At 43.6% G+C, this 26402-nt stretch overlaps 1 protein-coding gene and 1 long non-coding RNA gene across 3 annotated transcripts in view; one reads left to right on the top strand and one right to left on the bottom strand.

Annotated features, from left to right (window-relative positions):
- Window positions 1-26402, top strand: part of LOC146179269 (uncharacterized) — a 92068-nt gene that overhangs the window by 21193 nt on the left and 44473 nt on the right. Inside the window, exons 4-11 of the mRNA XM_084580164.1 lie at window positions 3619-3666; window positions 5045-5164; window positions 5714-5772; window positions 7594-7749; window positions 8510-9447; window positions 9533-9598; window positions 11045-11229; window positions 12070-12160. Coding sequence (XP_084436290.1) covers window positions 3619-3666; window positions 5045-5164; window positions 5714-5772; window positions 7594-7749; window positions 8510-9447; window positions 9533-9598; window positions 11045-11229; window positions 12070-12160 — 1663 coding nt within the window. The remainder of the gene's footprint in view (window positions 1-3618; window positions 3667-5044; window positions 5165-5713; window positions 5773-7593; window positions 7750-8509; window positions 9448-9532; window positions 9599-11044; window positions 11230-12069; window positions 12161-26402) is intronic.
- LOC146179270 (uncharacterized) lies at window positions 12812-15269 on the bottom strand. Of its 2 annotated transcripts, none has more exons than XR_014700717.1 (5): window positions 15019-15269; window positions 14710-14849; window positions 14416-14562; window positions 14142-14275; window positions 12812-13005 (listed from the first exon to the last, which is right to left on the bottom strand). It is a non-coding gene; the product is annotated as an uncharacterized LOC146179270 (long non-coding RNA). The 2 variants fall into 2 exon arrangements; XR_014700716.1 differs by having other exon boundaries at window positions 14710-14853; window positions 15019-15268.

Genomic DNA, 26402 nt, shown 5'->3' with positions numbered 1-26402 from the left:
GTTGTCTTTGGCTCTGTGGCATACAGTTTTACGTGCAAAGCGGGAAGCCTTCAGTAAGCTTTGCCATCATCAAAAGCTGCGTCGAAAAATCTGTCATCCTTTCTTTACCCGTGGGCTGAGTTTCGTGTGAGGGCTGTGGGTGCTTGTGAAATTTTTTGCTTATCTCTTTACATGGTTTACTTGGGGCACATTTTCAGCTAAAGTGATTTGGGTTTGTATCTGTTCATATAGGAGATTGACAGCATTTTTAAATGGAAGCATAAAATAAAATGTGATGGAGATGCTGCAAACTTTTGAGCTTTAACTTTGTTTTGTGCGTTTGTGTAGTTGTAATAGCAAGGGTCAACTTTTTGTGCTCTAGTTCGTATGGGGCATCACAATATAGGTACGTCTGAAAATGAGTTTGGCGAGTAATGTATGGTCATTCTTTATGACTTCAGGTACTGTCTGCATGGAGTTGCTGAAGTCCATAGAAACAACAGATATGATTATTTTAAAACTGGATCCTGACATAAACTCTCCTTGCGGGCACTTGCAGTCATCATTTTTTACTTAAATATTCATTCAACAATGTGTTTGATGAGGGCTTTGCAACAATCCGACTGCCGACATCCGCTTGACCTTCACTTGGAAATTCAAATTCATTTCAAAGGAAACAAAAGAACACACGAACAAGCAATATCAGCTAGGCTCATGCTCATAGTTTCACACTTCTTATGGAGGCTTGCAACTTGCTGCCCGAGCAGAGTTTCATTGATAAAATTGAAGTGGTATATTTAAAATAGTAAAAGGAACTGCCACTGCTGGCAGAGGTGGAAATCGGATATTCAACTTTTGAACGCTGAAAGTGTACCAAATGAGCTACGAGGTCACTAACTTAGCGCACGCATGAAGGGTCTGGTGTTACTGGACAAGAATGAACGGTAGTGGATTTTTATGGTGTAAGGGCATCTTTGCCTGAAAAGTGCCATGTCACAAGGCCATTTCCTGTACTCATGGTGAAATCCACAGCTCATGGTTGAATCTAAATCACTCTGGATTTCACTAGGTCCTCTGGCAAGGGGGGGGGGAATGAGGACATAACAGATGGCCATCTTAACAGAGAATAGATTTGGGCATGTTAGTGATTAATTCTAAGTTGGAAATAGTAGCGCACGAAGGAAGATGGGACATGGACGAGGGCTATCAACTGAGATTTTATTGCATGACCAGGTGCAGATATATACATTCCCGAAAAATAAAGAAAAGAACAGAGCATTGACAACCACAACCGAAGCGCATGCTCAGCACTTGCTGGCACCACCCGTTCGCACCGAAAATTTAATTTCTTTTACTGACAGAGATAGTGATTGCGTGCTGACACATCTAGGTCCTGCCTGCATAATCTTCGGTGTTTTAACAATCTCTCGAGTAAGTTGGTTGTGGTGAAAGCAGATTATCACAGTTTTCTCGAACACCGGTTGGCAGACGGGCATACTGTCACACGTTCTGCAATGCTCGGTCAAATGCCCGTCTACTGTAACACTGCTGACTTTTTTTTAGTGCTCTTTCAGGCGTACATTTAAGCACCTGCCTGTTTGCCCGATGTAGAATTTCCCGCATGACAGGGGAATCTAGTTGTAGACCACCTCTTGCCGGCAAGGGACAAAGGTATCCCCGTTTCTGATAGTACAGCCGGGCTTACGCCTCTTAATAGGGAAAGTCATCCTGCACAAATTCCGCAATCTGTCGGGGGTCGTGAACACCACCTTCACATAATACTGCAGTTCTACCTTCTTAAGGTCGTGCGAAGCCTTATGTATAATGTATTACAGCTAACTTTTATTTCTCCCTTTCTTCATTTTTCTTTTTCCTGTCCGCTGCTCTTCCTTCATCCCTCAGACTTGACGCGACGCTTCCGTCTTTTTTTTTATTCAAGCTTTTAGCTAATGAAGCAATCATTTAGGAAAGCCTGCCGTCTCCAACCGTGCCACTTGCATGCCAATACTTTAACCTGTTGCATGAAGGCGTGACTTTTGAAGAGCATTGGGCAGAAAAGAAGACTCAACATTTCATTTAGCAAGCTTTGAATATGCTGACAGTACGGCAGAGGAGGCTTATTTTCTCTAAACTCAAGGAGTCAATACACATGATCATTCCTAAACTGCAACCGCAAGTCTAAAAACCTCAAACTTTCATTCTCGGCCATTTTACACGTGAACAACGGGTTGAAATACACACCAAAAGAATAAAATTAGTGTGACAAAAGGGTCGTTAGAATGAAGGGAGTTACCTCCTCCGGCAAAGGGGTCGGTAAAAACAGCCATGTGAATAAAAATTAAAAAAATCATACACATAGCGAAAAACACTTAAAATCTCAAGATCAGCTAGCCGCTTATGTAGAGCCTTGTCACAATGAGCTAAAAACAAATCACTTAATATGGGCGTTATGCAGGACCCGATGCAGACACCCTGCTTTCGCAGTTAAATGTTATTGTCATAATTAACAAAAGTGGATGTCAAGTATACTGATAAATGCTCTAAAAAAACTCTCCGTCGTCACGCCACAGGCATTCTCAAAGTTGAGAGTTCCGCTTTGGTCGATGGCGGCCTCGACACGAGGTAGTAAGCCCTTATTGGGGCAACAAGGAGAATAAGTCTTTAGTATCCGCTAAAAAAGCAGTGATTTTTCTGTGATCATTGGATTAAAAAAGAATTAATAACTGCTGCGGAATCCTTTGTTAAAAAAGGATTAATCAAACTTAATATTAATTCAAGTTCGTCTGCAGATAGTCCGCCTCACGTTTTTGCCACGAGCCAGACTCGGAGACGATGACACGAAACGGGCATTCAATCTTATGCCTTTTAGCTGAGAAAAACATTTGTATTTGTAACATTTGCTGCTACTTTCTATGCACTTTGTCAGGTTGAGCTGTTCACGTAACGATCTGTCCTGCAACCGGACATGATTCCCCCGTCATGCGGGAAATTCTGCATTGGGCAAACAGGCAGGTGCTTAAATGTACACCTGAAAGAGCACTCAAAAAAAGTCAGCAGTGATGCCATAGACAGGCATTTGGCCGAGCATTGCAGAACGTGTGACAGTAGGCCTGCCTGCCAAACGGCGTTCGAGAAAACTGTGTTAATCTGCTTTCACCGCGACCAACTCACTCGAAAGACTGTTGAAGCGTCCAAGTTAGCTCTGACAGGACCTGGATGTGTCAGCACATTGTCATTATCTCTGTGAATAAGAGAACTTGAAATTTTTGGTGCAAATGGGTGGTGCCTGCAGGTGCTGTGCATGCGCTTCGGTAGTGGTTGTCAATGTTCTGTTCTCTTCTTTCTTTCTTGTATTTTTCGGGAATGTATATATTTGCACCTGATCATGCAATAAAATCTCAGTTGATAGCACTTGTCCGTGTCCACTCGCTCGTCCCGTCTTTCTTTGCACGCTATTATTTTCAACTTAGAATACCATATCCATACTCTGATTTCAGATCATTTCATGATTGGTGATTAGTGCAGCAGTTTCGTCTCTGATACTTGAATGAGCTGATGCTGGTACGTTACATATTAGTGTTTCACTTTTTCTATATAACACCTCGCATTTTCTGACGATATGTGCTTCTTTCCTGCCAGGGTCAAACTGGTCGACTATGGTGAAGAGCTCCTGGTGAACAGAGAGCAGTATGTGGCTTTTCATTTTTTTTTTCTTTTAAATTAGAAAGTGTAGTTTTAGTCTTATCAGGTTGCTGATGTCCGCTCATCTTGTCTTGATATTGCGTTTGTAGTTTGGTGCTGGGAGTTTTGAAAAAGCATGTTTGTGCTGATGAGGTTTTTACATTTTTTATTTTTCCTGGTTGCTCAGCATGAACGCTTCACAGGACATAGCATAATGTGCAGTTTATTTCTGGGCCCATTCTTTGTGCATTGTTTCGCCATTTTTGCTGATTATGCATTGCTTCTTTTACGCATCTTTTTAGCATGCTTTCCAGTTTTTTCAGTTTCCATAAAAGCACCTTAAATATTAGGAAAAAATTGTACCGTTGTGTCGTGTTTGTTTTTGTGTTGTGTGCAGAATGTCATTTGTATGTGCTTGTATTTGCTTTTATTATTGCCTTTTTTTTTTTCAGAAAAAAAAAATGCATCGTTGAATTTTCAGCAGTATTAGGGCAGCATTAACATCCACGCCACAGTCTCGGCCTGCAGTTAAAGCTGTAGTGATAACGTGATGTTTATAATTACAGGAAATAAGCTTATCATATTATTGCCTTGACAGAAATGAGAGAAGCCAGTCCTAAGGAAATATTTCCAAATGGTATCGGGCAAGTGATGCATTAGACAAAAAGATGGCAGATCTCAAATCGTAGTCAGTTCAGCCAAGGAAAGCGATGAAAAGGATATAAGGTGTGCTTTTAACAAAAGTTGGATCTGGTTACAGCAGAACAAGCTAAATCACCTGTTGTGTATCATAGTGCTGCCGCTCCAAATGCCACTTCCTGTATAGTACTTCCTGTCTTGCCTGAGCATCATATTTCGCTCAGCATCTCGTCCCTGCTTTCCTCCGCATGTCCGAAGCTGCACAAGGACGCTGAACTCTTTTCGCTCTCTCTCTGTCGCATGACTGTGTGCCCTGCTTGTAGTCTTTCGCTGCTAATAAACAATTTTGCCCCAGACTCGGTCAGCAAACACTTCATTACCCCAAAGAAAGATTAAACGGCAAAACAAGGCTGTTAAACATAAACTACATATTTATATATATGTATCTAGATCACATGCATTTGCTGCAGGTCTAGAAAAAAGAAGTTTCAGCCTTATATTAAATGTAAATGACATGCTCTCTGTGATTAGTGAAAGAACGTTTCAGGTAACATCATGTGACGATGTCCATGTGCAACTTGTGCAATTGTTTTCGGCCACTAATATAGTTGGTGCGTAAATAAGCCGTGCTGACACCATTTCCACTGGCACTTAAGTTACACCTGGAGAAATGGTACTTTGTGTTTTCTTCTCGAGTCACTGTTAATGACGCCGCTGTTCTACACCCTTCTCTCTTTTCTGGCAGGTTACGCAAGCTGCCCTGCAAGAGGGTTCTCAATGTTCCCTTCCAGTGCATTGAATTTTCGCTGTCTGGGCTGAGACCTGCACTGCCAAAATCTCAGCCCACATCCCGTAGAGCAAAGCAGTAAGAATGTTCTGCTACACTATTGCTAGGAACAGCAACAATACGAATATGGTGGTAGTGTATGGCGTTGAGCAATATTTTGAAGCTTCAGTGGTGTTGAGAAAGTAAACGAGTTTCAGTTGCATGGCAGCTAATTTATTGGTCATCACTGATCGTTAAGTATGCCTTGTACTAGTACTACATGTTCACTAGCTATATACCAGCAGAGAGCGACATACTTCGCCTTCTTTTGACTACTTTCGCACACTTTATAGTGCATTAGTGTAGGGCTCTGTCCGATGAAAAGCCTTTGTCTGAAGCTGCATCTAGGCCCAAAGAAGGGGATAAACTAAATTTCGAACCAATGGTGGTGCGAACAGCTCAGTTTTGCTGGTCACTGTTGCCGACTAGAGAGCAGGAAAAGAAAAGCGAGTGGAATTCGAGGCTGGCTTGCAGCAGAAAACTGATTTTCAAGGTTCTTTTTAAGGGTTTCAGTCACGCTTTCTTAAATACCATGTCAGCATCAGGGAGCCTCAGCAATGATAAATTAATGTCACTTTCTGCTTCAAGGATTCCTAATGGCCAATGGAGTGTTGCTGCCACGGAATATGTTACCTCAACGCTGAAGAGTAAGTTGACTGACCATGAATGTGCAGAAGTGCATATCCGTGTGTAATTAGTAATTCGGACTTTCTCTGTTACATATGTAACGGGGCTTAGCAAAAAACAATGCTCAAACTGGCTTTTCCAAATGGTCCCGAACTTCCTTTGCTTTTATGCATTTGATCCTTTGCATTTTCAATTTTTTTTTTCTCGCTCAGCATCATTTCTGCTCTGTTTGCATGTATGCATATAGGGCAAGTTCATTTTTTCCCTCTTGCTAGCATAAAAAGCTTGCCGATTTCATATTGAAGCTTAATGCCAGTGTAACGCCAGCGGCCTCAGTGGTCTTTGGACATTGCTGGCAATGTGCAGAAGTGATAGGTGTTCCCCAAGCGATAGGTGTCATTTCAAGTGTTCCCAAGGGTACAGTCCAATGACCCTTGCTTTTCCTCATACACAATCTTCCTTCCAATATTTCCTCTACTATCCTCTTATTTGCTGACGATTGTGTAATTTACCGCCCAATCATTAGCAGTACTGACGTTGACATTCTTCAACAAGATCTTAACCAAATTGAAGCTTGGTGTAAACGTTGGTTAATGCCTCAATATTTCCCAAACATGTTTTATTTCGCTCCATCGTCGGGAGGTGCATACTCCTTCTAAATACACTCTTTTTGGTTCTGAGGTGTCGTCCGCCTCTTCTTCTAAGTACTTGGATATTACTGTAACACAAAACGTTCATGGTCATCTCATATCATGAACATCTCTAATGAGGCTAATCGTACCCTTGGTTAGATACGGCGCAATCTATGATTACCCACCCCATCCATCAAATCACTAGCATACCTAACTTTTGTCTGTCCTAAATTAGAATACGCTTCAGCAATATGGAATACTCACCAGTCTAACCTTTCTTTAACCTTAGAAAAAAATACAAAATTATGCTCTCCGCTTCATTTATTCCGATTATTCATACTACACTAATGCGTTTGCTTAAAAATCTAGAGCCAACTTACCCAGCCTTGAAACGCGACGTAAAATTTCTCGATTGTGCCTCTTTCATGTGTTTTATCATTCACCTTTAGGAAAATCAGTCATATCACTTGCTTATCATCTCTCAAGCCGTATTAATCACCATAAGACCACCTACACCTCCACCGCAAGAACTACCGCTCACTCTCGATTTTTTTTCTTCACGTCATCCCGGGACTGGAATCATATCAACGCCATTCATTTTAAGAATGTTATCAAGATCATTGTTGTTCAACTCTCATGCCCATCCCTCATGTAATGCCCCAGAGGCCTTTGAGGTATCAAAAAAACAAACAAAAGAAAAACAAGTTTGTCAAAGCCTTTTTGCTGCATGAAAAATAAATGCTATATTCAGTAATCTGGGGGTGTCATTAATTTACCCTGGTGACAACTTGATGCACAACTCAGTCAAGTAAAGGACCATTTGGCATTATGAAAACAAAACAGATGAAATTGCACTAAAATTCCAGGCATGTTTTTGGCTGAGCAGCTAGGTTTTTCTCTCTGGAATGTGGTGCTAGTACAGTGTATATTGTTTTACAGGATACCCCGTTCAGTTTATGATATTTTTGTGTATGCTGCAATTTTAGCTGCTCTTTGTGCCTTTCTGGCCAATGGAACAGGTTTGGTAAGGGCTGGAATTTGGTTTCTTACATCGAAATTATCCGGAGCCCTTCACTACCACACCCTTTATAGCATCAGTCACTTTTGGAATTTTTAACCTCGTGAACCTTAGTCTGTTTTTGTTGATCTGCAGTGACGTTCGACTAACAAACTTGAACCACAATGGGTGCCTTGTTTTTGATTTTCCAGAGGCAAGTTCGGTGGAGGTCGAAGTGCTTGGCAAGGCCATTTCAGGCGGCCTCTACGGAAGGCTGTTTGTTGAATGGAACGAGAGTTTCATGTCTCTGAACGAACAGCTGGTCAACCTGAACTATGCTGCTTTAGATTCTGAAGATGACCGCACCGGTATGTGAACTTGCCATAAACCTCGCGTCGTGCTAAGCATCGGCTACTCAGTTCCAGCAGACTGAGTAGGCTGAAAAACTTAGGAGCCAGCGTTTAATATTTAATTAATTTAATAATTTTAATTTTAATTAAGTTACTTGTGTTTAAGTAAAATCTTGAACCTCCACTCAGGGCAGCTGAACTTGGTGAGAATTACTGCCAGGTAGTAAAAAAGCCACAACAATACAATTTCGTGGAAATTTGTTCTATACTGGAATGTACAACAAGGTGTGTATTGGGCCGTAGTAGCGGTTGAAAACACACAAACGTTGAAGATTGTGCTTGCTTTGTGTCTATTGTGCTGTATTATTTTCAGTTGTTGGGTTGCTTTTCTACTTTAAGCAGATGCGAGCTTTCCAAGGCTCCAAGAAGGCAAAGAATCCGCAGATGGCACATTTTCTTTGTTGCATTTTTTTTGCTCACAAGCGATTTTCTGCCCATTGGTTTTGAAATTTTCACCTTCGATTAGGCATGGTATGGATCATGGCTCTCTGTTCCTCTTCACATTTCTTAAGTTACGTAACATGCAGTTTTTATTTCAGACTTCATTGTTCAGTCACAAAGTCTTTGAATTTTGCAGTTAAAATATGTTACTGAATTTGTTTCGATGCTGTCATTGCTGCTAATTGTCAGCAACTGTTGCAAAGAATTCTGCTATTTGCTTGATTCTGAGTGCTTTCAAAGGTAGCTTTTGTTAGTTCTTCATGTGCATTTTCTTCAGTTCCAGATGTGTTAAACGAGCAGGATATCCAGCATGAAATCAACGAAAAACGTCCCTCAATCCCGGACTCTCCCGTCGAGCCCTGCGCAGAAGGTTCCAGATCGGACCATGGCATTCAGAAGAATGCCATCACAGAGTCGCAAGAAGCGTCTGACACCACCTCTGAAGCTTTCCTGCCAAGTGTGGCACAGCTGAGTCCACCGGACAATCCTGTGGAGGAAGTGTCACTGAGAACTCGTCTTCGTGCTGACGTAGCAAGCTCTCCCCTGCAGCAGTTGGGCTCATCAACCAGCTCCCCATTTGAACCACTGGAGTCTTCTACTGGTTTTCTGAAATGCACTGCATTGAAAGGTCTTAGCAAGCATGAAGCAGTTTCTTCCGCGGACAGTAGGAGTGTTTCGACTCCAGCCTCTGAGTCTCCATCCATCACTGCCAAATCCCAAGAGACTGCTGAAGGTCACCAGCATCAGATGCTTTTGTCAACATGCGATACTAGAGAGCTCCAACATGCCCAAAGTGACACCGACACCCTTGGGCTTGCGTCACCTCAAGAAGGTTCAAGTGACGGATGCTTAGTGCAGGCAGATCGTGACGCCCTCCTAGCATCACCTCAGACAGGTGAAAGTAACGGGCACTCACCGCAACTGGACGGGGATAAACTTGGGCTCATGTTACCTCGGGCAGGGTCAAGGGACGGACGCTCGTCACAAGTGGGCAGCGACGCATCTGGGCACACGTCACCTCAAGTGGGCGCAAGCGACACGTCCCAGGCAGACAGCAAAGCAAGTAAACTGAAGGACCTGCTGCAAGCGAGAAAGCATTGCTCTTCCTCTCTCTTCTTTTCCACAGAGGAGGAAGCTGGGAGTGGTGGGTCACTGGATCTTGTGAAGTCTGAGACGACGGTGAAAGCTTGTGACAGATTGTCTCTCGATGGGCCGGTAGGGTTTACTTTGCACCGAGGGCACTTGTGAGCACGGCGGAAAGCTTTTCTGGATGTACTGAAACTTGGTCTCTACTTTGCAGGCACCGGCCAAGGCTAAGCCACAGGCAGAGAAGGCAGCCTCAAATCGGACTAGCACTTTAGGCCAGGTGATTCGGCATTTATGCTCTTTGATCTTTTTTTTTTCTTGAGGAACAGCTAGCAGTCCAGTTACGTAGTGAAATAGAAATGTATTTTATGATCGTTGGCTCTCCCAGCCGGGGCATGCTGCAGATTGTCAAAAAATTGGGTTCCTAACCTCAAATGCCCTGGCAGTTTATGAGACATGCACGGATAGAATGCAGTACATTTAATACCCTCCTGTAACCTGTGATGTATGTTTCGAAAAGGCTTCAGTCCGTATATTCGTAATTAGTATGTGTAGTATATAAACGTTGTTGGGTGAGGCATGAAAAATGTTGAAAAATGTTGATTTAGTGTCTTGTCTGTGTGAACAGTTGCATTGGCACTGAGGGCCAGTAGAAGTTGGCCTTTATTGACAGGGTACCACACCCTAATCAGATTACTAAGAGACCGCTCTCACCCAGAAAGGAGAATCAGTTTGAACTCTGAGCAATTATTACATGACGTCTTCCTCATTCTTTTAAAGCAGAAACATTTGGTATGGTCTGCTGGCCTCAGGATAGTTATATTCCTAAACCAGTTTGTAGCCAGTCTGTTTAAGGTAATGAAAAACTTGAGTAAGAACTTGGAGGGACACTTAAGGTATGATGCGACAATGTTAACTTCCATTTGTGGTATCCCCTTGTAGATTCTTGCTTGCATGCATAAACTTCGCTGCACACAATTACTAATTCAATTTTTTCCTATGATATTTTTCGTGTACTCTTTAACATACAGTTGCGCATCAACGGTTGCCAAGCATAGATATACGAGTAAAGTCCCACTTCAGTCAAGCTGAACTAGCACACCTGCGTCTGATTCAGAATGCAGACATGCTGGAAGGCAGTGGTCACGTGACGTCACACAAGCTGATGGCCAGTCAGGGCATGGCATGGAAAAATCATGAGCATGGTTCCGTACCACCTGCCAGAACCACACCTGAGATTTTTTTGCTCGCAACGCCGATGTCGGATTTTCGTGAGGATGCCGCCTTTAATGCTGTCGCGTTAAAAGCACCGTTTTTGAGATTCCATTTTTATATTTAAACCGGCGCGCATTTAGACATTGCGTAAAGATTAGCTGTCACAGTAAAAAAAAAGGCGGGCTTTCAAAACACTTGATATTAGCAACGTTTGTCAGTTTAAATGCATATTGTTCACTATAACTACTGTAAACTACATGAAGGCACCCAAAAATTGAGTTTTTTACTATAGGCTTGATAACAAAGGCTTCCCACAGTTTTGGTGCATTATTTCAAGTTTAGGGCTTCTTAACGAGTCGATGAGCTTCAACACGTATACTCCGGGAAGAGTTTCACTAGTAGATCTTCCAGCTTACTCCCTCTGACTTTTTTCTAGTGTTCAGTTTTACATGCCGTAGTTTGCATCATGGTAAGCCTGTCACTTGATAGTCTGTATTTATATTCTCCCCAGGCTACTGCAAGAAGAAAGAACAAAGCACCACCCGAAATGGAGGAATACAGAGATTTTATGACACCCTGCGATGTGATCGAAAATGTAGATGAAGCTGCTGAGGAGGCAAAGTGGAACCTTAAATTCACTGCCAAAGAGCAAGACCTTGTGGCCATGAATGTCTGTAAGGCATCAGAAGACTTTCGGTGAGTCGGCGCTCTGCTTGTTTTAATATCCTAATATGCATTCAATGTATCAAGTGTTTTAATACATTTTGTTATTGAGGTGTCCTGAACGACTTTCGTGGTGGCAGGAAAAATGCCTTGCAGTTAAGGAAATTTGAAAGCAACATTGTTCCAAAAGAATTCTGTTGAATCCCACAAATACTAGAAGCATTGTCTCTGATTGCTTCAGTGATTTGATGCTCATTTTTGGAATGTTTTGGATGCATGTAAGACATATATGCATTTGGTCACGTCTTTGTGTGCTATTGAAAACTGTTCAGTAGAACGCTAACCGTGTTGGAAGCTAAATGTTAAAAGGGGGACAAAACAACCAGTCGCCTAACATGAAAGATTCATGAAGGCAGTCTTTGTTGAATCAATGGCCAATATCCTTAAGGGCCATCGACCTGAGTATGCAGCTGTTTTCCGGGCTATATTCATTTGGTTATTTTTGCTGACAGTGGGTTCGTTTATAACTTTCGAAATTAACTGTAACAGGTACATTTTCAAATATTTGATCTAGTTTTGTGCCTGACGCGTGGTTTTGTACCTAAAGTTGGCATTGGGTTCTCATATATCCTACAGCCACTGTGCCCGCAACAAACGGTTGGCATTTGAGTGTTCATATGATGATGTCACACTGTAGTTTTCTTCTAATGCATCAAATGGACAGAACTATACTCTCACGCATGTTTTATGATGGATGACTGATGGCAAACATATCTGGACAGCTGTTCATCGAGATTGTTTTTTTTTTTTTTGGTAGACTAAGTTTCTAACTCCTTCTTTTGCCATTTCTTTTCTCCTCTCTGTTAATGACAGCTGCCATGACTTTCGGAACTTTTCTGAAGTGCCACCGAATCTGGACCCATATATGCAGCTCAAGGATGGTGCACATTTCAGTGGCAATTTTGTAAGTATACATGCTTCCAAGGCTCATGGAAATGAAAATAGGGCTGTATTAGATTTTAACTTCGTGTCACCCTGGTTTAACTTGATGGCAATATTTCTTATTATAAGGCTATTAAAAGCCGGCTTAGGCAGCACGTCACATATTGCTGCCAAAGGCTAACCAGCAGATCCATTGTTCAGCTGCCTGAAGGCGACATAAGATGACTGCCTACCCAAGCAAAAAAAAGTGTGTGGCAAAAGATAGGGCCGACCTTTCTCGCCGACCAAAAAGTGGCCGGCCGACCTTCGGCACCCGAATGAGGGCCGGCGTCGGGGATTGACACTGACCTAACGTTGGCCGATTTTAGGCAATCGACTACGGCCCAACCTTTTGGCCCGACGTGACCGACCACCTGCCGCACGTGGGCCTGCCGTCTGCCAGCGTTACTGAATGGTCGGCCGCTCGTCTGCCCTAGCATTTTGCTGACGAAAGACCATACGTCGGCCGGTTGCTTCCCGACGCCGGTTAGTGGCCGGCATCGCCCCTCGTGCAGGTATCATGCCATGCATTTAATATATCGTGGGCCATGCATATATAACGGGGTAGCACATACAAATGCATCAAGAAAAGCAGTAGCTTTTCTGATGCCATGAAGAAACAAAAGCTGCAGTATTTGGTGAAAAATTTATTTGTCAACAGCGTTCAGAAAAAGCTCGCGATTTGCTTTTTAATAAGCGTGGATATATGACTGCGCGTGTGCCACATATGGAAGATGGGCTTGAGGCTTGGTCTCCTTCTTTTGGCAGCCTGTCGATCACTTGATGTCTGCGACTGGTCGGATCTGCGGCAGGTTCCATCTTGGTCAGCTGTACGAAGACAAGTGTTTTAATGAAATATTTCCTTTTCGCCTAGACTTTTACATTGCAGGCAAATATAGGGTGAAAGGTAGAAAAAATAATGTCTGCTCACTGCCACCAACTGCACTATCACATCAATATATTTTATGCGCTTGACTTCATGCGACCCTACTGAAAACGCATTAGCGCAAAGCCGCAATAGGTAATCAGGATCCGTGAATCCGCGAGAAAGGCGCGATCACTTCGTTTTGCTGGAGTCATGATGTTGCAATTTGAAACCGTAGCGCAGTCAAACCTTATCCTCCCGAAGCGCGTTCTTGAATGCTAATGCTGCAATTTAATAATTCTAGCAAAACCAAGTGTCCGCGCTTGTCATAGAGCGCGTATGAGGGATTCCAACGCGGCTGAACAAACAGTTTCCGCGATATTTACATGAAACCTACAATAAGTTTATTCCGTAGAATGCAGCTTAATTTTCTCAAACTAGATGGAACTTTTACAGCAAAAGCGACCGGATATTTAACGATAAGTCATCTGATTTATTTTCGTTATTTAACAACCGAGCATTATTTTAAAAATTCGGCTATTTAGACAGCCCAACTCTTAGAAGCTTATAGAACCCGTTGTAAATTTTTAAAGCTTGAAACAGGTTAGCTGAACACCTCATGAGCATGTAAGCACCAGGAAATAATCCGCACAATGAAAATACAACTGCTTGCCCAGAAAGCAAGCGCACAGAGCAAAATCAATGTGAAACGGCTCAGATCTGTGTGCATCACATATATAATTCCAAAACCCACAAAATGAACGCACTGGCTCACTTACCTTGCCAGCATACCGCATCACTCAATCATCAATTTTCACGTATAGACATCATTACAGCAGCAAAAAAAAAAAAAAAAAAAAAAAAAAAAATAATAATAATAATAATAATAATAATAAACACGGCATAAACATTGTACTCAGTCCTGGCACGAGCTTGCTTGGCAGCAGCGATGATGCTTGTACAGCTTCTGATCGCTCCTATGGCGAGGGGTGCTGCAATATTTATATCAGTGATAGCATTTGACATTTAACTGGGTTGCATGCGTCCCATCGATGTGAGTCGGATAATCGAATTTTTCAAACAAAATCAGCGCTAATACCTGTCCGGCAAGTGCACCGCCATAAAGAAGTGAAAGGCCAGCGTTTTAGTGTAGAGGAGACCAAGGACTTCGGGCTTCGGCGAAACGAGCTTCCACTGTCGCAGCCAGTTTCCAGATCAGCTGATATCGCCTCCCTGCACGATCAGCGCAAGGCGCGCATACCAATTACAAAATATGCATTTACAGTAACAAGATGCGCATAAGTCTCAAAAAAATACATAATTAGTTGCAGTTCATTATCGTATAGAAGAAAATCAGCGCTAATTTGACTTACCTGATGGGTATACATGTCAGTGCATGCACTTCGATATGAAGTGAAAGACGGGCGTTTTGGGGCAGAGGAGATCGGACCTCGGACTGCAGCGAAAAGAGCTAATTCCACCGCCACAGCATCGTTTCCAAGTCGGCTCAGCACGTCTTCCTGCGCAATCAGAGCGAAATGCGCGCACATCGATTATATAAAAAAAAAAAAATGCACGTAGTAACAAGATGCGCATATATATACGCGCTCCAGAAACAGTTGCAGTATATTGTCGTATCGAACAAAATATGTGCTAATTGGACTTACCTGATCGGTATAGTGAGTGTCCCTCCATGTTAAAAGGCGAGCATTTTGGGGCAGGAGATACCGAAGGACCCAGACTGCAAAATGAGCCAATTCTGCCACCGCAGCCAGCCGCAGCCTTGTTTCCAAACGGCTCAGCAAGTCTTCCTGCGCGATCAGCGCCCACACCAATTATATATATATATGAAGAAAGATGCAAGGGGTATATAACAAGACAAACATATGCTCCAAAACAATACATTATTATGTTCAGTATAATATCGAATCTAGCAAAAAGCTCCTCTGATCAAGACCGAAAGATCATGTACTTACGCATGTTTTGGTGAACTTCGGCACGAAGAATCTGTACAAGCGGCTGCAATCATCAGCTGCATATATGGGCTGTTCTTTTCAAACGCTGACTGCACCAGGAGGTTGAGACAGATTGAATTTGCGCGAAATAAAAGCGGACGATAAGATTAGGCAGTACGCATCGCGCCCACACGGAGGCTGGCCGTCGACTGAGTGACGCCGCGGCCGCGCATCTTAGCTCGCGCGGGATGTGTTTTCCCGCCATTTGGACATGTGACCTCAAGAAGGGAGCAGGGGGGGAGAGAAGCTGCAAAAAGCAGCGAGAATCTCCCTGTGTGCGGTGCATGCAATTCTTTTTTTTTTTTTTTTTTTTCGCGCTATCTCTCTCTGCTTCGGCATTCCTGTCGCCCCCGCGGTAGGGTGCCTCGATGCCTTTCGCCTCCCCGTGGTTCTTTCCGCTTTGCCGCAAGGAAAAGAGATGGGCCGATGGGGGGCAGCGGGTCCCGCGCAGCGAGAAGCAGTTTTCTTTCTTTTTCACGTACTCCCCCTCCCCCCCCCCCCTCCCTCGTCGTTCAAGAAGCGTCGAGGTAGTTTCTTTTCTTTTCTTTTCTTTTTTCTACGGCTTCTGTAGAACCCCCGTCTTGATACCAGCGGCTGTAGTTCTTTGCATGAAAAAAATATGGCTTGGAGTGAATGTATGTAATGTTCTTTTAACCGAATATCTTCCACATAAACCAAGTGTGGGGCAGTAGAACACCTGCAGCTTCATTTAGCCAAAATAGCAAGACCTGGCTACGTATATAGTGTTCAGTAACTTTATCGGAACCGTCTTGGAAACTTTTCCAAGACGGTTAAGTTGCAGAACACTGTATATTATGAGTGCTTTTGCAGAGATTACATAGTCCATGCGGATTTATACTTCCCAAAGCAGTACGTGGGTTATTTAGAGTCCCTCGGGCTGTCATATTAATCGCAAACCACATTTCCGTTTTCGCGTTTGGTTTCCATCATAATGCGGCTTCTGCAGCTCGACTAAAGCCCGTGACTTCGAGCTCAAGCTGGTAAATAACGATTGAATCACATAGTAACTGCTGCAAGTTTCTGACAAAAATATATTTTGTCCATTTGTTCTAGGGATGCATGAAAATCAGTAGAAGATCGCAGGGCGAAGTGCACCGGATCCGGATGAAAGCTCATAAAAGCTCACCGCCTCTTTTCTTGACCCCGTACGAAATGTAAACTCACGGAGGCTGCGAAACGAATTTAAGGGCGTTTAGGATTGATAGGTTTCGAGGGCACTGGCAAAAGTAATTGACGGTTAACATATAAACCTTAAAGGCACGTGATCTCTTCGGTTTACCGTGGGTTTGCTTAGAGTTATGTTATAGGTTAACTTTATGATGAGGTTGTTTAAATTCAGAGGTTACCATTTAACCATAAAAAAAAAATGGACAATTACATTCGTAGGTTCATAGCAGTTACCGCGCAAATCTTAGGCACTTAATACTAAGTATGCTTCAAACAGACAATCAGCGCCTACCAGTTCACAAATTCAAGCATAAGTTCATGACAACTCGCGATCAACCACAGAGTGTACCATACCCGCCGCGGCTCAATTAGCGCGCGGTTAAAGCGTTATTTCAAAATATGTATAAATAACAGTTAATTTCACCTCCTGTTGCGCAATGTATATTTCTATCAGCAGGCTCAAATGATATAGTGTCAATATATATCATGCACGCGGTATAACTCAATGTTGCATAAAAATAGCTGTTTCAATGATACGAATTTTCCACTTTTCTCCTGCTAAGCCGACTGCCTCATGGAATGTAGAGGGGAAACCTGCGGTATTGCAGGAGACTTTACTTTGATATGGACAATGTTATTTAATGATATATTATAGCAGCAGTGAATACGCGGCTGGGGAAAAGGGGATTCGAGGAACTTTATATATATTCTGGCATTTCATACCATATTTCTGCGTGTGAGGCTGACGTTGAAGAATTTAACAATGTAGACCGCCACTGGTGCAGGAACCGATCGATCCTCGTCATGTTGCGCGGGATTCTCAAAACGCAATCCCTTTGAATTTTCTCAAAAGAACCAAATGTTACTTTTTGCACAATGCTTGTGTTCGCAGGAAGTTACGTTCGACAGGCGAATCGTCCGGGCGATCGGCTCTTTGCGTGCCTTTCATTTTTATTTGAAAACTATCAGGACCACATTTGTGTTCTGGATAAACACAGTCGGCCTCGGCATATTGATATATAAGGAATAAAGCTTTCCTAATCCCCGTGTTTTAACTGAGGCGGGCAAATATTTGTCCCAAGCTGTTCCATTTATCCTCATGTCGGCAATATACCCGAGTTTCGTCTATCGAGAGTGCAGCATATATATGCGAAGCGTTACAGCTCATTTGGTCCAAAAGCCACCTCGCTAACCCGGTTTTCGCTTGAGTATCGTCGAGTTTTGTCTGAAATATTCGGAATGTGGTAGTAAATATGCAGATGCGGTCCAGGTTCCCACCGGGATCTGTGACAGATGCTGCGCCTTTACTTTCCTATAACCAATTTGCAATTAACTGCGGTTGTCCACCGAAATAGAGAGATAGAGAGAAGAATGAGAAGGCGTTGTATCCCGTCAAACGTTAAGGGGAAGCTTGAGCGTCCCCCTAATTTTTATTTCCTTCTTTCAATTATTATTAACTATTCCATCGTACCACTGTGTAAGGTCGTGGAACAATTTACTCTGTGCGACTGCAGACGTGCGTAAGTGCGTGCGTGCGTACGTGCATGAGTCACAATAGTCACACTAGGGATAGATATTAACTCAATAATCTCGGATATCTTGTTCATCCTAAAGTTATAGCTAATTAACGTATGCGCGATACTTCTGATAAAGCCTAGTGCACACAGGTGCCAACTTTCCCACATCTGTGTTCCTTGATTGTTTATTGATCCAGCCTCCCAATGATACGACCCTGCATGGCTTAGCACGTGTTTTCTTGTGTATTCCTCTTGCAAAGTCAATCTACTTTGATTATATTTTCACTATAGCTAGGTGGTGGCGCCTATTTGGGTTCCGCCTTGTCTTCATTATGCCCTTCGTTGTGCGCTATTGGGTATCCGAGTTAGTGGATCACATAGGTTACGTTGGGCGGCCTTAACTTTTATACTGGCTTGGAAGTAGAAGGCAGATGTTTGTAGTGCATGGTCAGGGGAAGCAGGCGCACGTGTTCGCATAGTTAGAGGAGATGTTCGTAGACGGAGCATGGATAGCCATAGCAGTATCTAATCTCTGCGAAGCGCTCTGCTATTCTGCGCCCCTACACATATGTGCCAAAGGTATGCGAAGTGGGAGACGCCTGTTGCACCCAATCTCCCGCATGCTGTAAGAGACTTTCGGTGGCGCACTGAGTGTGGCGTATTCGATCCCCACCAAATTAAACAGGCTTTACAGCTGGCATATTGATCTGCACTGTATCAACTTTGGTCAGGTAGAGTCTCACACACGTGTCCTTAAGGACTGTGTCGCAGCTTGGACATTCCGCTGCCTAGCGCCGTGAGCTTTTTCGTCGCACAGTGGAAGGCCGCGCGAAGCGTTCGAACAACGTGTAGTGAAGTCCGTGGGATTGATCATTTGGCAGAATAGGAACGCGGTCGATCGTATTCTTTCGGTGACCCCGTTGTCTACTGTTCCCCATGCTAGTGCGTCTCACCTAGATATAGCCATCTGTTAGCTCTTGGAGAGCAAAGCTTTATCCGGAGGTTGTTGACGCGGCACATCAAACTCAGGAAGGTCACTTGTACATCGAAGTGATTTGAACTCGGTTCTTGTCTTGAAAGACGCAAGCCTGCGGCTCACGCGTATATGTGTGAGCACAAAGGATCGAGCAATCGACTGTCTGGAAATTTGTTAGGTGGTCAGAGCTCCCGAGGGAGTCCTGTTGCAGCTGCGCATTATTGATATACAACGTGTGACCAGAAACTCACTGCATTATATATTTCTTGCCGCTACCTTATATGTTCGGTACTGTTTGCTGTTTTACTGAAACATTATTTATTGTCCCAGTGTGCTTTGCTATTTCCATGTTTATCAATAAGATTTCTTTGGTTCCCTGCTAAGTAAATGGTTGAAGTTCACGCCTATGACGTCATGATCGTTTCTACTCTCTTATCCCGGTACTTTTCAAGCAGAAGTCTTAAGTTTCTGGACCTATGCAGCATTCCTTCCACATGCAGGGCTATTCTACAAGCGATCTCTCGGCTTAGTACGTACGACAGATAATTCGCTTTAATCCCTTCCGATACATGTTCACGCCTTAAAACTAAAAGTTCTCCATATTATTAGTCTGAAGCCACAACAAAAACCCGAAATTGCGGCAGCTGCTTCAGGAAAGAATTCTTTTCAATTAGCTTCTTTTATTGCGCGTACCTCGTGTAGCTCTCAATAAATATTATTAATTTTCAATCACTCTGTATAACATAGGGGTCTCAAACTCATATTGATATGCAGGATGCGTTGAGAAAATATGTCTCTCGCGGACCAGGAGTGGACAGTAACAAGCAAGAAAATATAGAAGCCATAATTCAAAACAATCTGTAAAACAAAAGCGAAATACTAATAAAATAAATAAAAATCAACTGTATCGTTCCTATGAAACCACACTCCCATTATTGAGCAAAAAGAAAAAAGGAAAAAACAAACAAACAGAAAAACAGAAAAAGCGGAGCATCTTCGATTTTTTTTTTTTTTTCTTTGTCCAAACGCGCCGGAGGAGCGCGTTACTTCAGGATGGCTTGGCGGAGTTACTGAAAGGATACAGCGGTTGAAAACTATTACAGTCACTTGTCCTGACAATATATAAATGCGAATGAAAAAGAGGTCTGGTTGTCCAGCGCCTAGTTATTGAAGGTAACAAAGTTGACTGTCTTGTAATTTTAACTAATAACGCGCAACTTTGGAAAACGCGCTTGCATTTCCAACATTTCGTTCGCACGTACAGCGTCCTCGCGCGCTCGAGATCGTCTCTTGGTCGCGCTCTACACTTCTGCAACGAACTTGAAAGCACGCACGCACCCACGAGCACAAGCTGCCGAGTCTTCCAAGAACTGTTGACAAGAAGCGGGGGAGGAGAGGGGGTTAGTTTCCGGTGTAGAATCGGACCGCTCGCTGCGAAAATGCGCCCCTCCGACTTCCGAAAAAAAAAAAAAAAAAAAAGAAAAGAGCCGCCCGTCCCACCCCGGCAGGTCGTAAAAGAGGATGAATGGGCCACACGCAAAGAAACAAAACCAAATGACAAGGACGCTGGCCTGTTTTCTCGCGGCTCTTAGCTTTACCAGACTGTTTTGAGAAAAACAGTATGCGATTAATAACCTGGACAATAATCATTTTCCTTCGTTTTTTTTTTCTTCATGTATTTGATCGTAAGACAACTTTGTTCGAAAAGAGCTCCTTCAAAAATAGTATACAAATACCACAAAACTGCATGCTCTCTTCAAAGTCGGCGTGTATACATTTCTTCTCTCGCCCGGTCAGGAACGCTCGCCACCAACTTTCGAGCTGCGGGGGTGACACAGTTGCCCCGCCCTTCCCATTTTCCCCCTCTTTTCCGCCCTTCCTTCGAAACGTCCGAGCGTGAGGTCGGTTTTGTTTCGTCCGAGTCTCCCTCCGTGTACGCATTTCTCTTCTCCTGCTGCGAAGTAGTGTTTTTAGAATTTGTCTCTGCTTGCCTGCTGGAGCGTTCGCCGCGGCCAAGGCTTGCCAGTGCCCTACGCATAATTTCTGCCCCCCGTGTGCTTTTTCTCTTCTGCCCGCTTCTTTTATTTTACACAATAGCCTTCTCCTCCCTTACAATGCGAAGTTGCGTCTACTCAAGTGCCCAGCTGCCATATAGCGAATTTCAGTGAGTGATACGGGCTAAATGGGGTGTACGGGAGCTTGTGCGCCAAAAATATAACTGATGTTACATCACCTACAGCTGCGCTTCGTAATAAGCAAACAGTATAATGTATAATGACATGATCTACACATGAAATCGCGGTCACCTTGTGGCGTGCTGTTTATCAGAACTCGGTAAATAATTTTACTAACAGCTATAAGGTTCACTAAAAATGTGAGCGACAAGTTAAACAAACAATAGCATTAATTAATGTAACAAAACATTTACAATAAATAGCATGTATCATTTTGTTCCATACTAAGCGCAAATTACATAACATCGCGAAAAACCAAAGCCGAGTAACAGGCAAATTTAAAAAAAAAAAAGTAGCAGTCATGCTCTTCATAACCTTTTTTCAATGTACCGCCTCAACAGTCGGGCCGACGCATTGCCGCACTCTTGCCATTAACCTGGCGCCGTGCCCGGCATTTAGTCCGGCCAAAAAGTCGGGCCAAAGCCCGCTGCGAACTACTTGCCGAAATGGCTAGCGGCTACCTCCGGGCCGACCGCTCGCCGTGGTTTACTAGCCGACTAAGTAGGCTCCCGACCATTTTCCGAACGTCGGCCACACGTAAATGGTCGGCCAAGGATGCTTGGGTAGCCATTATATTTGCAGTGCAGTATGTAGTATATGTGTATATATAGCGCAGTAGAGCTTGCAACTGCTTCTTTCTGGAACCGAGGGTGACTGTAGGGAGGATTTAGCTGATAGTCTTGCAAGTTCTTGAACCATATTATACCTTAAGCCAACTTATAGCACTTTTTCTACCTCCTCGGATTTCACTGAAATGTTCATGGTATATGTTCCTCACGTTTCCTAGTCCTTTGTGCCAAATTTCACAGTGGCATGGCGTTTCATTCGAACACGGATGAATTTTAAAATCTTTCATTTTTTGGCTTCAACAGGGGAAGATTTGGCCAACCTTGCCTGTGTGACCTCACTGAATGCAAAACCATCGCTATTTGCTCTGTTTTTAGGACAGTATTTTGAACTTGGTTTTGGTCTTTTCAGACAAGAAATGGCACCAAGCTGTCGTTAACACTCATCAGTTTAGCCCAACAATGTACACGCCATAAGTTTTGTGACGGTGTCTGCGATGTTATTAGATGGTTGATTTTGATGTCATAGATTGGTAGGAACCAAGTTTTGGTTTCAGTTTCTTGTTTCTGACACTTTTAGAACACTTTACTCAATATTTTGAATTTTTTGTTTGTACCGGAGAAAGTGGGCTGAAAGGAATGTTACTTCAGGACAAATAAGATACGTATACACGCGTGTAATGGCCGCACTTTTTTTTCCGAGATTGGGGTGAAAATCAGGGGGTGCGGCGATTACATGAGAAAAAAGACAGCGAAAAAAATTATTTGCGGTGGTACCTGCCTTTATTATTGTCAAAAAACTCCTCGTCCTCCTCCGCTAAACTCATTGGGATTTCTGGGAGGCTTAGCGCGGAACAGACAAGGACAAGAGAGGCACACAGGATGAGCGCTAAGCCTTGTCTCTTGTCTCTTGTAAGCCTCTTGTCCTTGTCTGTTCTGCGCTAAGCCTCCCAGTAATCATTGCCCAGAACCAACTAGCCCAGAACTCTACTTTGCTCAAGTTCATCGGGATTTCAGGCTCGTCCCATGTCCAAAACATCACTCCTCGTCGTCGTCCTCCTCCTTCAGCTCACGAGCTCAGAACAAATCAGGGCAGCGATGCGTTCCGATTGCGAGATCGCACGTGATATGCTTCGGGCGATCGAGGAAATGGCTGTAAAACGGAGGAGCGAACAGACTTGGATTGGATTTGCTGGCCTCACCCTTTTTAATGGGCGGGCATCGCTGCGGCTAGGAGCGCCCCCTTTGTAACAGAGGTGGTGGCCGCTGCCCCCATGCTCGACTTTTTTTTTCCTCAAATATTTTGTTCTTAATTCTTGTTGGCAATTCTACTTCTAACCTTACGCTTCATTTTGGCTTTCACTTGATTTTTGAGCCCCACCTGGCGGCAGTAACCACAAAATGTTCCGTATTTCTTGCACCGCACAGTAGACGGCACTGCCCAACTTCCTGAAACTCATGGTGTGGCTTTTACTCGGGAAATTTTTTTAAAGTTTTTTTTCCCAATTTTCTTTTTAAAGTTCGGGGTGCGGCCATTACACGCTTGTATACGGTATTTGAGAAAACCCCTGGAGTTGGCCTTTAAAAAAGCTAGTTGTCTTAGTGCTGGGCATTAAAGCCTAGGCCTTTCATAGGTTGGTTATATATAGGGGAGCCACCAAACATTTGGACATTCAGAAATGCCTTACCGATCGCTCGAGGGATTTAGTCGTTCATCCTATAGCTGATCATTCTAATCATAGTATTTGTTCTGTTGCACACGGCTCTATGATACATTTTTTTTGTGCTTACCTATTTAAAAATAAGTTTTGTGCTCATATTCAGTTATAAAATGTTTCAGACATTGGGAACCAATCCTGTCTTCGATATTCATTTATAATACAGTCGAACCCGGATATATTGTACCGGGATAATTCAAATTTTGGCTATGTCGAAAACACGGAATATTCCCTGGAAAATCCCATGTAAAAATATAGGAAAGCTGCGTCGTATATCAAACTCTAATTTCACTAGTCGCTCGATAATCGAACTGTGTACCATGCACTGGAAGGTGCGCCTTCCCCAAAGACGATCACATCACCCTCGGCCATTTGCTGCATGACGTCTTCAAGCCACACACAGAAGGAGTAAGAGATAACAGGTCGATGATGATGGTAAACTTTTTATTTACTCCCTAAAATATGAGAACCAGCCGAAAGACTGGTTGCACTGTTTAGAAGAGGTCAGCAGAGATCCCTTGGGACTTTGCGGCCTCCAATGTGTGCAAAATGAGCTGGCGCTATGGTACGCAGGAAGGACTCTACGCATTCACTGTAGCTGAATTGTCTGCATTGTGTTGTGTATATGTCCACATCATGGAAATGAATGTGGCCGGTTGTGAGCAGTGTTTGCATGTAGATGCAATAAGATTTGGGAAAAGTTTGCTATATAGCCATGGGTTTGGGAAAGTTCCTGTTTGTATTTTGAGCCAATGGACGGCTTCGCGCCAGGATAGTTCCCGGCGTGCTAGGGGTATAGACATGTCTGATCTAGAGCAGCACTGCACCCTTTCCCCAAGGGCGCACGCATCTGTGGTGACAGCTTGCGGCGCGCCAGCATGGGATGTTTGCTAACCATGTTTATGAAGGAATGAAAGGGAACCAGTTTTGCAGCGGCCGGTACGGAGCAGACGCAGCCAATGCAACCGTGTTGTTCGGGAGAGGGGAGACACGCGATAGAGCAAAGTGCAAGGTTCGCCCATTCTTTCATCAAGCTTTTTCTCTCTCCTTCCTCTTTCTTTCTTGCTCTTCGTTCGCAGTAGCATGCGCACTATGCATGCGCTGACAAGCCAGCTTGGCCCGTGGCAGACAATGTCGGACGCTTTCTCCAGTGTGTGTTTGAACCCCTCTGTGCGCGGCGGGTGACGTGCGACGCGCGTCTTCTGTTGTGGTGTTGAACGTGCGGCTTAGTGTAAGCTATGGCGGCTGCGGATATTAAGAAGTGGCAAATTTGTTTTCCTTTTTGCGAGTTGTCTATGCTTGTCGTGCGGAGTGTGCGGCGTAGCGTTAGCTGTGGCTGCTGCGGACGTTGAGAAGCGGCAGATTCTTTTCTTTTTTTTACGAGAGTCATCCATCCTTGCATCTATGAATCAATGAAAGCACGCGGTCAGCTGTGATCATGACACTGGCTTTTAGCATTGTTCGTTGCAAATGGCATTTGCAGGTGTTATGCTTTCCGATGATTTTGTGGCAGTGGACTTTGCCTGCCCCAAACAAGGCTTGATAAATCGAACCAGGCTTGTGCAATTAAGCCATCACAGGCACTTTGTCAAGTTGGCTCCCCGTCGCTGCAGGAACGATCAAAAGTATAGCCAAAGATGACGTTAACGCAGCGCGGCATCTTGGGGCTGCCAATAAATGAGCTGTGGATAGACGGTTGAAACGGAAGGATGCGGCAGCGACTAAAGGCTGTTTCGCATGCATGAAAAAAAATATGCTGCGGCGACACAAAAGCCTGTTTTGAATTGCCGCGGCGGCTCGAGTGGCGAGAGTGACGCAGTTCCAACAAATTGGAAATTTTTGGCTCTGTTGGTGCCGCTCATCACTGAGTTAGCTTAATCGCTTGCAAGTGAACTGGCTTTAACGCTTCTATTTTTTTTTTTCAGTTTCTCATAGGCAAAGAAGGGTGGGTTCATTATGGGAGTGGGTTGATTACGCGACAAATATGATATCATTTTTCACGATCACAAGCGGCGTCTCAAGCCAATTTTTGTACAATGTATCGAACTATTTCAATATCCCCTGCGAGTTTGATATATCTGGGTTCGATTGTAGACATCAACTTCACATCTTGCAAAAAATGTTAATCATCGGGGGATGTCATTATGGGTCAGTGAAGATATCGGCACAGGCAGATATACTTGAACCCCGCAGGGGTGGGTCAGTGGTTAGGGCGCTCGACTACCATGGCCAAGGATGCAGGATGAAATCCCAGCCTTCGTGGCTGCTTTTCGATGGAGATGAAAAGCAAGGCGCCCATACTGTGCGTTGTCAGTGCATGTTAAAGAACCCCAGGTGGTCGAAATTTCCTGAGTCTTCCACTACGGCGTCTCTCATAGCCCGAGTCGCTTTGGTACGTTAAAACCCAGAAACCAAACCAGATATACTTGCATTTGTTGTGGGTGTTCTGTAAATCTCTGACATTGCGAGGGATTTCTGAATATGAAAGACATATGCATAATATTGCATAGTCCATTTATTGTTGGTGAAGTTAAAATTGCTGTTTCAGTGTTGCCGTAATCACACATAAAATTCTGTGCAGACCGCTGACAGATATTTTCATAAGTTTAGCAACACTGAGGGACATTTATGAAGGGAACATTTTTTATGAGTTGAATACTGTTTAAGTTTACTGCATTGCTGTGAATATTTTTCAAGTTTTCACGTTACAAAAGTACATTACTCTGAGAGCAAATTCTCTATGTACTCAGTATAGAGACACTGCCTTATTTGCCAGTGCATCTAACTATATAAGAACAACCAGGAAGGAATAGGCCATTTATTTGAAAGTCCCTGTAATTATATCAGTATACTACCTCCTTTAAACCGGGCTTGTAAACTGTGGCCCTTCTTTTTTTCCTTCTTGAAGTAACAGCGCTAAATGTGGATGAGAGCACAAGATTAGAAGACGACACAACGAGCGCTGACTTTCCACAACGTTTATTTTGAAAAAACAGGCAACTTCTTATACGCTTATGCCACACATATTACGTACAGATGACTTGCACATCTCAGCACAGTCCTAATTAAAAAAGCGTAAGCAAATCATCCCTTCTGCTAACACAAAAAGAAATTGAGCTGCAAATGTGCAATATTTTCCATGAATG

Source organism: Amblyomma maculatum, chromosome 9 (genome assembly GCF_055883805.1).
Source record: "Amblyomma maculatum isolate TAMU_Amacu chromosome 9, ASM5588380v1, whole genome shotgun sequence".
Lineage (NCBI taxonomy): Eukaryota > Metazoa > Arthropoda > Arachnida > Ixodida > Ixodidae > Amblyomma > Amblyomma maculatum.
Note: the sequence above shows the minus strand (reverse complement) of the source record. Positions and strands in the feature narration are given on the sequence as shown.